General features: G+C 41.8%; 1 protein-coding gene across 1 annotated transcript; it reads left to right on the top strand.

Moving 5' to 3' along the window:
• Positions 1-12623: 12623 nt before the first annotated feature.
• LOC109428616 (uncharacterized) lies at positions 12624-13282 on the top strand. Its single transcript, XM_029861361.2, has one exon. The coding sequence runs from the start codon at positions 12667-12669 to the stop codon at positions 13195-13197; it is 531 nt and encodes a 176-aa protein (XP_029717221.2). The 5' UTR covers positions 12624-12666; the 3' UTR covers positions 13198-13282.
• The last annotated feature ends 745 nt before the right edge of the window (positions 13283-14027 follow it).

Genomic DNA, 14027 nt, shown 5'->3' with positions numbered 1-14027 from the left:
AGAGATTTCAAATCACATTGCATCCACCTAGATTATTTTAGGTGTGTATTCTTGACAGTTTGCTAACCGAAAGAAAAAGAAGCAGAGAAACGGCATGCGCAAGAAAACAGGCTTCAGTTGCTTGACTATCTTTGCAATGAACGGTCACAGATGATTTCAGTAACAAATTTTGAAAACGACGTATAATCAATGCTACACCATTGATTATACGTCGTTTTCAAAATTTGGTATTGATTTGCAGTAATGCACAGTTTGAGTAATACAGTTATTATTTTGTGTTTCAAATAAACATGTTCTGAATACGATAGGTAGTACATTTCTCTCAAGACCCTACATCCTGCCTCTTCTTTATTTGATTGCATAACAAATCCCTGACACCAGTGTGTAACATAATCTTTGAGTAACTTTGATTCTGTCTTGACTCTTTTTGAAGCCCCTTTCTAAAAAAGTGGTCCTCCAGATTACTCTACAGGTTTTTTCATCATTTCCAGTCTAATTATCAGCACTGTTTGTTATCGCCGGTATGACTTTCAAATGAGCACTTCTCCTACACGGAACCGCCAAACTACCCAAAATTGAGTGCTTTTGACGCAATCCCATAGTTCCGCCCAATAAGCCAAATTTGAGTAAATCGATTAAACTCACACTAGGTAAATTGCCTTTATCTCCAGCAAAAAAATATACTTAAAGGGTGATACGGTCAAAATTTGGTCACACAATTTTTTTCATAACTTTAGACTGCGAACACCAAAACAGCTGATTTTTGGACCAGTAATGCTCCATTATATGTAGCTTATACCATAAAATTTTCATCAAAATCAATTAAGTATTGGTTGATATATAGATAAAACCATCGACCTACCTTTTTAAAATTTTGTACAAAGGCGCTCCATAGTAAATTTTCGAGAATTTAAGGTCAGTAAAGCACAATTTTGATTATGGAACTACCAATACTGCTCCGATTTTTATCAAAATTTTACAGTATAATACTATTATGAAAATATGTTCTTAGTAAAATTTTGAGCCATTTTGTATGAATACTTTCAAAGTTGTAGCAGTTTGAATATGAAAAAAACTGACCGGGTGACACTTAAGCAAATATAACTTTGTAACGGCTGGATCAAATTGAATGACATTTTTACTCAACATTTTGATATGCATACTTTACATACAGAAAAATTTTAATTGAAATCGGTTAAGTATCTCTGGCTCTATAAATAAAACAGTAAAAATGTGTTCTTATTTGTGCACAAAATTTTAAAATTGCAGATCTCAGGGTTCAACAATATCTCCGCAAATACTAGACCGATTTTGATGAAAATTTCATGGTACAATCTACATATAATGTACCATTACTAATCCAAAAATCAGGTATTTTGGTGTACGCAGTCTAAAGTTATGAAAAAAATTGTGTGACCAAAATTTGACTTGACTTGACCAAATTCGACAAAATTTGACCACCAAAACAAATATAACTATGTAACGGCTGGATCAAATTGAATGAAATTTTCACACAACATTTTGATATGTATACTTTACACACAGAAATTTTTTTATTGAAATTGGTTCAGTATTTCTGGCTCTATAAATAAAAGAGTAAAAATGTGTTCTTATTTTTTAGTCCTCTTTGTACAAAATTTTAAAATTGCAGTTTTTAGGATTCACAATATCTCCGCAAATACTAATCCGATTTTGATGAAAATTTTATGGTATAAGCTACGTATAATGTACCATTACTGGTCCAAAAATCAGCTGTTTTGGTGTACGCAGTCGCAAGTTATGAAACAAATTATGTGACCAAATTTTGACCGTATCACCCTTTAAGAGTAGGTAAATTCAACCCAAGACCCCCCCTCATTCAACCCAAATTTGAGTATACCTACATTTACTCAAAATTGGCTTATTGGGCTCAAGGACTCCCATTGGGTAGATGCATCTCTGTTTGTTTTTGACAACATCGGTGGGGGAAAGAGGGAAAACAACCTAATTTTGGGTAACTAGTTTATTCGATATACTCAGCTTTGAGTAAAATCGACCCAAAAATTAGGTAGTTTGATTTCTCCGTGACTCTCAGCCCGATTCAGTCGAACGAATCACTACTTCAGTACCCTTCTAGTGAATTACACTGAATTCTTCTGGACCACATTCAGAACTCAGCTTATGGTACTCTTTCATCCGTTTTGCTAGCACATGATCTCCCACTTCGATAGAACTCGGCTTCGCTTTACGTTGCGTCGACTGTTTACGTCGGAGCACAGGGTAGTTTTGTTCGCATTTTGCGACCAAATTTCAGATTCACCGGAGCTTTACCGATGGTTATTTATTTATTTATTTATTTATTTTCATTCACATGTGTCGTAAGGTAAATACCTTTTAACTTGCCACGAAAAGATGATACAGAGTATGGCTTGTATGGCTAGCTGAGTGGTACATCATCAGATACTTCCGTAATTCCTGTCTCCAATCCTGGTCAAGTTCTTGAGCTATGCGCAAACTTTTCAAAATGGATTAGTTTTGGCATGCCACTACTTCGTTCATTTGCGGCCAGTATGGAATACTGTTCTCCATCATAGCAAAGGACAAACGTCTTGAAATCCCGCTACAACAGTGTATCAGAACTTCAGACGCACGAATCTCAAGAAGCAAGTGCATTTGATTATTCTGTTCTTGCTCACTTGTAATAAGCCTGAAATTAGAAGATCAGGTGCACTGATTTTATTTACAAGGAGATTTGTGAGCTCCAAATCGTGAGTAGGTGCCGAAGTCGGCCATTATGGCGGCCATTATGGCGGCCATTTTGGGATTCTAACAAGTCTGTCCTTAAGCGAGCCCCATCATAAAACCCCAATCAAATTTTCGCGCCGGAGTCTATAAATCTTAGGAATGGACATAATATGTTAATTTATTATAAAGTGCTTTCAGATTTTCAATGGAGCATTTTCAATTAGTTACGTTCGCAATAATTGTTTGCCGATATGTACAACACTTAGGCCTCCCAAACTTCGAAGATATTGACATCATGAAATGCTTGCGCATTTATGTATGTCATTACATTACTGCAATCAGTCTCGAACGTATATCTAACTCACAGCTACCGATGCGTCACATCTGTTTCGTCACCGATTCTTTGGAACACCGCATGTAGCCATTAACAGCTACAGCTGTTAGTCGATGTAATCATGGCAAGTGAAGGTGTGGCACCGCACACTCGGAAGATACGCAGCTACGTATCATCTTGCTTTATCGAACGCCGATACAGCTGACGTTCGATTTTTCGATAAGGCGAGTGACGTGAACACTGACTGGATACACGCTAAAACCGCTCAGCACTAAAATGTGTAAGACCTATTCATAAGTGCATAATTTCCAGACCACTGGAAAAAAAAATGTGTTACAGTACACACTCACAATATCAGCTCCTGCGTTCGCAAAATCGTGATATTCACAAAAAAAATGTACGAAAAGCTAGCTAGGTTTACCAGTAACCTTGGTAAACAATAAGATATCGACATTTTACATCTAGAGCTGATTTTGTGAATGTGTGGCTGTTACACATTTTTGGAGTGGTCTGGAAATTATGCACTTATGAGTCAATTTTAGCTGATTAACAGCTTATCCAGCTTAAATTTTTAAAATCAAGCTTGAGAGCGGCTTATTCAGCCATTGCACAGCAATAATGTTTGCTGGGAGGTCTTACACATTTTAGTGCTGAGTAGTTTTAGCGTGTATGACAGAAAAAAGAGTTCTTGATGAAATCCTGATTCATGTTGCTGTGTGGAATATGTGTGGAAGTGATAAGTCAGAAAACTACATTTTTAACAATATAATTGAATCCGAATTGAATTATTTTAAAGTCTACTACCTAATCAAACTAGTTAAATCGAGAATTTTGTTTTTATTTATTCACTGAGGCTCGGGCGCCACATGGGCATAACAGAGCCGTTATTCTCTCTTAAAAATTACCATTTTCGAAGAGTACAAGCAACGTGAATATAGTTACGATTTTCAAACGGTTTTAGATTTAAATTTCTCGCCAATCTTGGAAACAGAGTGTCACGTCGGTGGTTGAGTCGTGCAATACCAACGAGACCTTCTCCACCGAAGAACGGAAATGTGAAACTCATGTTGCAGCCACCACTATTCGAGATTCCACTGGAGGATTTGTGGTGTCTTTGACGAAGAAACCAGATGTTCTGGACAGATTGGGAGACTCTCGTTCCATCGTAACTCGACGTTTTTTGTCGTTAGAAGGACGCCTTCAGGCGAACCCGTTGGCGAAGTACGATTTCTATAGAAATTTCGGCTTGCAGTCTAACAAATTGCGTTGATAATTTACTGATCCTCACCGACGTTTCAGTCCGGCTATTGGTCCATCTTCAAGTCTCGATACACAAATCAACAAGTTTTTTGTTTGTTTGTGTATCGAGCCCTGAAGATGGTCCAATAGCCGTACCGAAACGTCGGCGATGATCAGTAAAAATTCAACGTAATTTGTTAGATTGCAAGTCGAAATTTTTCAGAAAAATCAACTATTTCTAGCGATTTTTCTAGATTCCTCTTTTCAGGAATTTTGCTTGAAATACTACTAGAAATCCCTGCAGGTAGGAAACCAAGAAATTTTTAAGAAATAACTGGAGGAATCACAGCAGCGTTTTCGTAAGATTCTCAGCTGTAAATACTACCTATGGCAGCTTCCCAGTAAACCACCAATCGTATGAAGGTGTTCATCTCAAATCGCATTTCCATTCGTTAAAAATCGGAATCGCATATAATACTAAACATTGGGCGCAGGAATGATAAAGCAAATTTTATATAAATCATATTTGCGATTCTTTTACAATTACCTTTGTTATGAGTAAAACAAATCGCAAATAACGTTATTCGAACTCGGTTCAACTAAACTTCTCACAGTAGCAACGAATGATACATTTAATTAAGCGTAAAACTTACATTTGGAAGAAAATCAACTGCGGGTTCCACACTGCTCTACAGCAACATCTTGAAGAGATCTCCCCGGAAATCTGCTCAACAACCATACACCCCTTTCTAGGTTTAATCACCGCACCGTCGGTCCGGTTATTTCCAACAATCTGCTGCCTGGCCATGTTTGGCCAGAATGTGTATCACTTTCACTCATTTATATTAATTCCCGAATGCTATTTTCTCATGTATACATCTAATTATTCTTCTCCCGGTGTCGGAAAACTGACCACAAACTGGTTCAAACACTTTTTTAAACACTCAATTTCAGTGAACCGCTATCCGCGCCCGATTCCCGGTGCACTTTTTCCTCGCTTCTCCGTCAGCGCACTGCATCGGTTTTCGGACTTACTAGGTGGAGTTACGGGTTTCACACAGTTTCTCGGTCGGAACTTTATATTTTTCGCATTTCTCTTATTTAGTTAACATCAAATTCATGATAATACTGAATCAACAATTTGCCGCCATAATACTCGATTTGCAGCTGCAGCTCTCCAACGTCGGTCACGCCCAACACTCGCCAGATCACGCTTCACCTGGTCTGCCCATCGTGCTCTCTGCGCTCCACGCCTTCTTGTACCAACCGGATGGTTAGCAAACACCAACTTTGCAGGGTTGTTGTCCGGCATTCTTGCAACATGCCCTGCCCATCGTATCCTTCCGGCTTTGGCCACTTTCTGGATGCTGGGTTCGCCGTAGAGTGCAGCGAGCTCGTGGTTCATCCTTCTCCGCCACACACCGTTCTCCTGCACGCCGCCGAAGATCGTCCTTAGCACCCGTCGCTCGAAAACTCCGAGTGCTTGCAGGTCCTCCTCGAGCATCGTCCATGTCTCGTGTCCGTAGAGAACCACCGGTCTTATTAACGTCTTGTACATGGTACATTTGGTGCGGGGGTGAATCTTTTTTGACCGCAGCTTCTTCTGGAGCCTATAGTAGGCACGACTTCCACTGATGATGCGCCTTCGTATTTCACGGCTCACGTTATTGTCAGCCGTTAGCAAGGAACCGAGGTAGACGAATTCCTCCACCACCTCGAAAGTATTCCCGTCTATCGTAATATTGCTGCCAAGGCTTGTCCTGTCTCGCTCAGTCCCACCTACCAGCATGTACTTTGTCTTAGCCGCATTCACCACCAGTCCGACCTTTGCTGCTTCACGTTTCAGGCGGGTGTACTATTCTGCCACCGTTCCAAATGTTTTAGCAATAATATCCATGTCATTCTCAAAACAGACAAATTGGCTGGGTTTCGTGAAGATCGTACCCCGGCTATTGAGCCCAGCTCGCCGCATAACACATTCCAGGGCGATGTTGAATAGTAGGCAGGAAAGTCCATCACCTTGTCGTAGTCCCCGTCGAGATTCAAATGGACTGGATAGTTCACCCGAAATCCTTACGCTGTTCTGCACACCGTCCATCGTTGCTCTTATCATTCTAGTCAGCTTACCGGGAAAGCTGTTCTCGTCCATAATTTTCCATAGCTCTGTGCGGTCGATACTGCCGTATGCCGCTTTGAAGTCGATGAACAGGTGATGCGTTCGGACCTGGTATTCACGGCATTCTTGGAGGATTTGCCGTACGGTGAAGATCTGGTCCGTTGTCGACCGGCCGTCGATGAAGCCGGCTTGGTAACTTCCCACGAACTCATTTACTTTAGGTGAAAGACGACGGAAAATGATCTGGGATAGCACTTTGTAGGCGGCATTCAAAATGGTGATCGCTCGAAAGTTCTCACACATTAACTTGTCGCCTTTCTTGTGGATGGGACAGATTACCCCTTCCTTCCACTCCTCCGGTAGCTGTTCGGTTTCCCAGATCTTGACAACTAACTGGTGCAGACAGGTGGCCAACTTTTCCGGGCCCATCTTGATGAGTTCTGCTGCGATACCGTCCTTACCAGCCGCTTTGTTGTTTTTGAGCTGATGGATGGCATCCTTAACTTCCCTCAGCGTGGGAGTTGGTTCGTTCCCGTCCTCTGCTGCACCAACATAGTCATTTCCTCCGCTGCCTTGGTCCTCCGTGCCTACATTCTCTTCCCCATTCAGGTGCTCGTCGAAGTGCTGCTTCCACCTTTCGATCACCTCACGTTTGTCCGTCAGGAGGCTCCCGTCCTTATCCCTGCAGATTTCGGCTTGCGGCACGTGGCCTTTGCGGGATGCGTTGAGCTTCTGGTAGAACTTACGTGTTTCCTGTGAACGGCACAGCAGTTCCATTTCCTCGCACTCCGCTTCGTCCAGGCGGCGCTTTTTCTCCCGGAAGAGACGGGTCTGCTGCTTCCACTTCTGTCTGTATCGCTCCACATTCTGTCGGGTTCCATGCTGCAGCATTACCGCCCGCGCTGCATCCTTCTCCTCCAGAACCGCTCTGCACTCCTCGTCGAACCAATCGTTTCGTCGACTCCGTTCTACGTACCCGATAGTGCTCTCGGCTGCGTTGTTGATGGCTGCTTTGACTGTACTTCAGCAGTCCTCTAGAGGGGCCACATCGAGCACACCTTCGTCCGGCAACGCTGCCTCGAGATTCTGCGCGTATGCGGTGGCGACATCCGGTTGCTTCAGTCGCTCTAGATCGTACCGGGGCGGCCGCCGGTAATGTACGTTGTTAATAACGGAGAGTTGGGCGCAGTTTAACCATCACCAGGTAGTGATCAGAGTCGACATTAGCGCCACGATAAGTCCTGACGTCGATAATGTCGGAGAAGTGCCGTCCGTCAATCAGAACGTGGTCGATTTGCGATTCCGTTTGTTGTAGTGATCTCCGGGTGTAACGATACGGGAGGCTGTGCTGGAAGAAGGTGCTACGAATGGCCATGTTCTTGGAGGCGGCGAAATCGATGAGGCGTAGGCCATTTTCGTTCGTCAGCTGGTGGGCGCTGAACTTTCCAATCGTCGGTTTGAATTCCTCCTCCTGGCCTACCTGAGCGTTTAGATCCCCTATGATGATCTTGACGTTGTGGCTTGGGCAGCGGTCGTACTTGCATTCGAGCTGCGCGTAGAATGCGTGAGGGCTGTGCACGTTTATTATGCTGATGTTGAAGAATCGGCCCTTGATCCTGAACCTGCACATTCTTTCGTCGATCGGCCACCAACCGATCACGCGCCTCCGCAAATCCCCCATCACGATGAAAGCTGTTCCCTCGCGTGTGTTGCCGCAGCTCTGGTAGATGGTATGATTACCTCTAAACGTTTGCACCATGGATCCTGTCCAACACACCTCCTGCAGCGCTACGATTCCGAATGCGCGGTCCTTTAGTATATCTCGTTGGTGTGTTCGACTGTTTTACGAAACTGTTTCGTGGTGGCTTGTCAGTCTTGACAAAAATAAAACACTATTTATGTTATTTTGTCCGACGTTTCGGTCCGTTTGGGACCTTCTTCAGGGACTCTGGAAATGTTTATTTATTAGTTGTAACATTTTTAATATTCGAGAAAACTTTCAATTTTTACCAATAGTTACAGTGTTCTCGTCCAGTGTGGACGAGAACACTGTAACTATTAGTAAAAATCGAAATTTTTTGTCGAATATTAAAAATGATACAACTAATAAATAAACATTTCCAGAGTCCCTGAAGAAGGTCCCAAACGGACCGAAACGTCGGACAAAATAACATAAATAGTGTTTTATTTTTGTCAAGACTGACAAGCCACCACGAAACACTTTAGTATATCGGCGAGTATGCGGGTGCTCCCGATGAAATTGAGAGATCTGCAGTTCCACGTACCGAGCTTCCAATCGCAAGTTCTCTTTCGTCGCTGTGGTCGTCGCCATTGGAATCCGTTCGCATTCTTCTCTTGTTGATATATCGGTGTTAGTATTTTTTACGGCTGGTTCGCAGAGTCGGACACCAACCCACTAACCCAGGGAGGTGGGCTTACCTTCCCGGAAACTAGGGGTTCTGCATTGGCATTTCCTCCAACTACAGTGCAAAATAGCTAGGCTCAAACGCCAGTCTTCGCCGGGGGTGGTGTTTTTAATGGGCGCCCAGGAGATAATATTTTACCTGAGCTTCCACCCAACATCTGAGTGATGAAATCAAAACAGAAAAAGTGTTGCCGTTCAGACTGTTCAGGCTGTTCACTCTTCGTTTCTCTACCTATTTTCTCTGAAAGTTGCTAATCTTGTTGTTACGATTGAAGTATCAATTGAATCCACACAATAGGACGCAATCAGTGAAGTACTAGATTGAAAGTAGTGATCTGGATTTTTGTATGGTGAGATGTTCAAATATCCATTTTTGCAATTAAATCACAGAAACAGACATCCAGACTAGAACAAATTTCATTCAGAAAGTTGTGTAAGGATTTGAATCTTCACTTGATTAGGGTTGCAAGCCAATACACGATGGAAACATTAACGCCGTCAAACACCATATTGCCGCCACGGTCAGTGGTGAATTGAAACATTTCAAGTGGTCAATTGAATTAGTATGGGAAATTAACCGATTGCAGCGCCACGGTGTTGCCACTTGTGTTGCCGATTTCAAATGGCCGTTAAGTTCCTTACACAATTTCGGAACTGGACTTGGATGTCTGTTCTGTGTTTCATTCTAGTACTTCACTGATTGCGTCCTATTCGGAACGAGTTATTTTCCAACCATTTCCTACGCATAGCATTAAGCGAGGTGCTTCACAAAACCCCTAATTCGAGCAATAAAATCGGGAGCCCACGATTATAAACGTAGAACAGAGCGATAATGATTATCAGCAAAATAAAGCCAAATGATTTTTCAAACCAAACATTTTCTTCAATATTGAACCCCAATCATGAAATGCTTATAAGCACAAATGTATGTCATTGCGTACTCGAATCAGTCTCGGACGCATATCTAACTCACTGCTACCGATGCGTCACATCTGTTTCGTCACCGATTCTTTGGAATAAAGTATGTAGCCATTAGCAGCTATACAGCTGTTAGTCGATGTGATCATGGCAAATGAAGGTGTGACCCCACACTCGGAAGATACGCAGCTACGCGTCATCTTGCTTTATCAAACGTCGACACAGCTGACATTCGATAGGCTCGATAAGGTAAGTGACGTGATCACTATTGTCAGAACGAAGAATAATTGATGTAATATCTAATTTGAAAAGTTAGTAGAAGCCAAAAATAATTGAGGTTGTTTTTATACAGTAGGAAAAGTTTTTTTTTAATTTCTTCTTATTCATGAATTTTAACTACTGAGCAAATTGTTCATACAGTAGGAAAATTGCCTGCAAAGTTACAAATAGTGTTACCAGGGGTGGGTGGGTGGTTGTCAAAAATGGCCAATTGGCTTCTTTAGCGGTGTTGAGATAACTCGATATTCTGAATCTGCATGTCAAACTGAGCCGAAATCCAAATTTTTATGAATTTTAGTGCCAATTTGAAAATGAATTTGAAGTTTTTAACGGAGCGATTTGTCGAATCACCCCTCGTCACAGTTTGTAATGGACGGAGCTGTCAAACAGTTGCTCTGCTGTCAAAGGGTGATTTCAAAAAATTTCTTTGCAATTGGTTTTAGGTACCAACATAAAGTTCTAAAAATCTGAAAAAAAAAATCATAGAGGTTCAGAAAAAGGTGCTTTTTGGTATAAAATCAAAAAAAAAATCACTTCATTTTTCTTATTTTAAAACCCCAATTTCGGCCTTATGACATTTGTGGATGAACCCTAGCTCTGCGTCGAGCTGAACGACAATGTTTGAAAATACGAAGGAACTTCTCAAAGACACTATGAATCGATAGAATCAAAAACTTAGGCACAACTAATTGTGTCTTCGTAAATACAACTATGAACCCATTGTGCACTGGAAAGCACAACGGCGATAAGTACCTCTCGCTGCAAGCGGAAAAATTCAGCAGACAGTAATATCACATGAAGCCCAGCGCGCGTGCCTAAATTAAAGCGAAAGTTATTTTCAGACGCGACCTGACTTGTCTCGGCTTGGAAGGAAGTGTTGTGTAGTGGTATAAACTGGTAGAAACATCATATCTCAATTCCTGGTAGGATTTCTTGTTTTGGGTGTACTCGCGCTCAATTTGATTTTCCGATTACAATGTTGTGTGTTTTAACTGCAACACAAAAATAGAAAAACGATATCGACTGAATGTCTGCGCGGGCGGACAAACTACAGGCATGTTCGTAATGTTTTGTGACGGTTTCATTAGAGGGACAGAGAATGCTTCATGTGTTCAATATTTGTTCTTTGGATGATATCGTCGGTGTCCGACTATATGGTCGAATGCCGTTTGGCCGAATTATGATCAAAAGAATTTAGAGAAGCGAATAAACTCTGAGTAATATTCTAACTGCCAATATGATCTTAAGACATATTTCCTTCCTTTGGTCATAAGCTACTAACTATTGTTTAGCTATTGAGGGATAAATTGACGATGAAACCACAGACAAACAGACGTATCACTTGGAACAAATTGCGATGAAAATCATCGTCACGAAACATAATCGCCCAATGCTAAACAAGCTGTGTTACGCAAACCACTCAGTATGTGGCGATAGTGAGCAAACGTCAAACAGGAGCAAATACGATGCGAGCGCCGTTACCGAGCGATTTGCGATCTACAAAATATTTGAACTAACCGTTAAAAAGGGCAACGATGAGAAGAGATTAGAGTGATACGTCTGTTTGTCTGTGATACAACTGTTAAAATTATTCTTTCGACTTGTGACATGATCACTTAAGTTCATCATTCCCTTGTCGGCTAAATAGCGTTCGGTCAAACGGCATTCGGTCAAATGACCCGGAACCCCATGAATGAGATACACTTTTTGCAAATCTAAGCTCAATCTAATGTTTTCGTTCACGTTTTCTTTTCTTTACCATTAAAAATATATAAAAAATGGTGAAATGGTGAACTTTCTTTCATCACTGTACATAAACGCTTAACGATAATCCTTTCCACAGAAATCAAAAAAAAATCTCGTCTTTGGTGTGAACACCACAAGCAAATTCTTGGTATGCGATAGCGATAAATTTGCGCTTTTCCCGAAGCAACAGGGTGTCTCAGAAAGTATGAACCCAATTTTGTAGCTCTGTCGTTTGGAAATGGATGCATGAACATTCTGGCTTTTCACGCACATATCCAATTTTGCACGAAAAAAAAACGAGAAACCAAATGGTTGTATGACGAATACACATATGAACAGTGCATCCACAGACAAACATACGTAACACTGGCAAAATTTCTATCGGCCATGCGTTTCACGATCATTTTGAATCTTCATAGTTGCGGCGGTCACAACCAGAGGCGCGCGCATCGTTTTCTTTTGCGTTTGATGTTTCCCACTGGCGCCTTCTGCTGACGATGTTGCACAACGCAGTGTCTGGTGAAATATGTCAAGCATCTGAGAAAATATGTTTTCGATGTGATTATTGCAAACAATTACAAAATTGAATATATGGTCATAAACGTAACAAAGTAGTGTGAACTGGAATTTAAACCCTTTCAATGTTTATGCATCACAGATATCAGTAAAAAAAAGCTTAAAAATACTAAAATACAAAAAAAAAATGAATTCACGCAATGCAAAGTTGTGCGCATACTTTCTGGGGCACCCTTTATGTGTTACACACAGTGTTAGTCACACTTGAAGAGCAGCTATCTCCGATTTTCTGCAGTCCCAAAGTATAAATAAGGCAGCCTGCAACCTTACATTATAGCATTTCAGTGTCAGAAGAAGTACCCATCTACCATGGTGACGACCGGACAACTTAACAGCGCCTTGTCTGCCTGTGGCTACGGCCCAGTCGATACAAGTGTTGCCAACGTTATTGTCAACCAGATCAACAATATGACTGGTAGTACCAACGAAGCAGCCATGTTCCTGGCTCAGCTGATTCACGAGAGCGGAGGATTCCAGCATCGTAGAGAGATCAATGGACCAGCCCTGAGCTATGCCCCTTACTACGGCCGTGGCTATATCCAGTTGACCCATGATTACAACTACCGATCAGCTTCGATGGCAATCTTCGGCAATGAGAAACTCGTCAATAATCCCGATATGGTGTCCGACAGTGTGGAAATGTCGATGCGCGTTTCGGTTTGGTTCTGGGAGGCAAGAGTTCGTCCCGAAGGAGGACCTTCGAGAAACAACTTCGGACTGACCACCAAGGCGATCAATGGCGGTTTGGAACCTCCGGGCAGTGATCTGGCACGTAGGCGTTATAATCTCTATGTCAAGGTGGCTAATGCTCTTGGAGTCAGAGACATAGCCAGGGAGTAGTGTTGATATGCGAGTGAAAGTGAAAGTTCACAGGAGAAAATACGCATGATACAATTTCGAAGTTTTGAATAAAATATTAAAAGCATTTCGCAGTTCTTCCGCTGTAATCCGAAAGTGTTTACCAGCTGCTTAAAACCACTTGCTGATAGTGACGAATGCCAATAATTACACGGTTCCGACAAGAAACTCGTAATTCTGAAGGTTTGGCCGTTGTACAGCTAGCATGAAAATTTCACGAAGATCTGTCAAGCCATTCTCGACAAAGGTGTTATTACGATATGATATTTTTAAGATTTCTTATATGGGAGCATCCATTAAGTACGTCACGCTAAAATCGGGAATTTTCGACCCCCCCTCCCCCCTTCGTACGGGTTTTTCCTATACTTCATACATTGCTTGTCACACTTTCACAAACCCCCCCTCCCCCCTAGGACCGTGACGTACTTAATGGATGGCCCCTATTGAACTCTCGGTTCAACTACTATATTGCACAGTTGATGAATTTAACTTCCTAATGCATCCTAATGGCAGCAGCTCGCTGATGTAGTGCACGGTTTGGGTCAAAAATGACCCTTATGCACATAGAGGGTTAACCATGTCGTTTTACTCTATGGCGTCTTTGAACAAGTTTTTTATCACGATAATCACGATTACACGCTATTTTTGAGCTGTTGATAAAAACGATCAACACTCCTAAAAATGAGATAGAAAATTTAGTTTCTGAAACTAACAAATTTTAACAGCAGCAGCCGAAGGGCTCGTTGTGTCGTCATAATCGACATCCATCAAAAGCTTGGCATACGACGAATAGGTATCCTACAGCGGTTAAA

Source organism: Aedes albopictus, chromosome 1 (assembly GCF_035046485.1).
Source record: "Aedes albopictus strain Foshan chromosome 1, AalbF5, whole genome shotgun sequence".
Lineage (NCBI taxonomy): Eukaryota > Metazoa > Arthropoda > Insecta > Diptera > Culicidae > Aedes > Aedes albopictus.
This window is presented reverse-complemented; position numbering and strand designations above follow the sequence as displayed.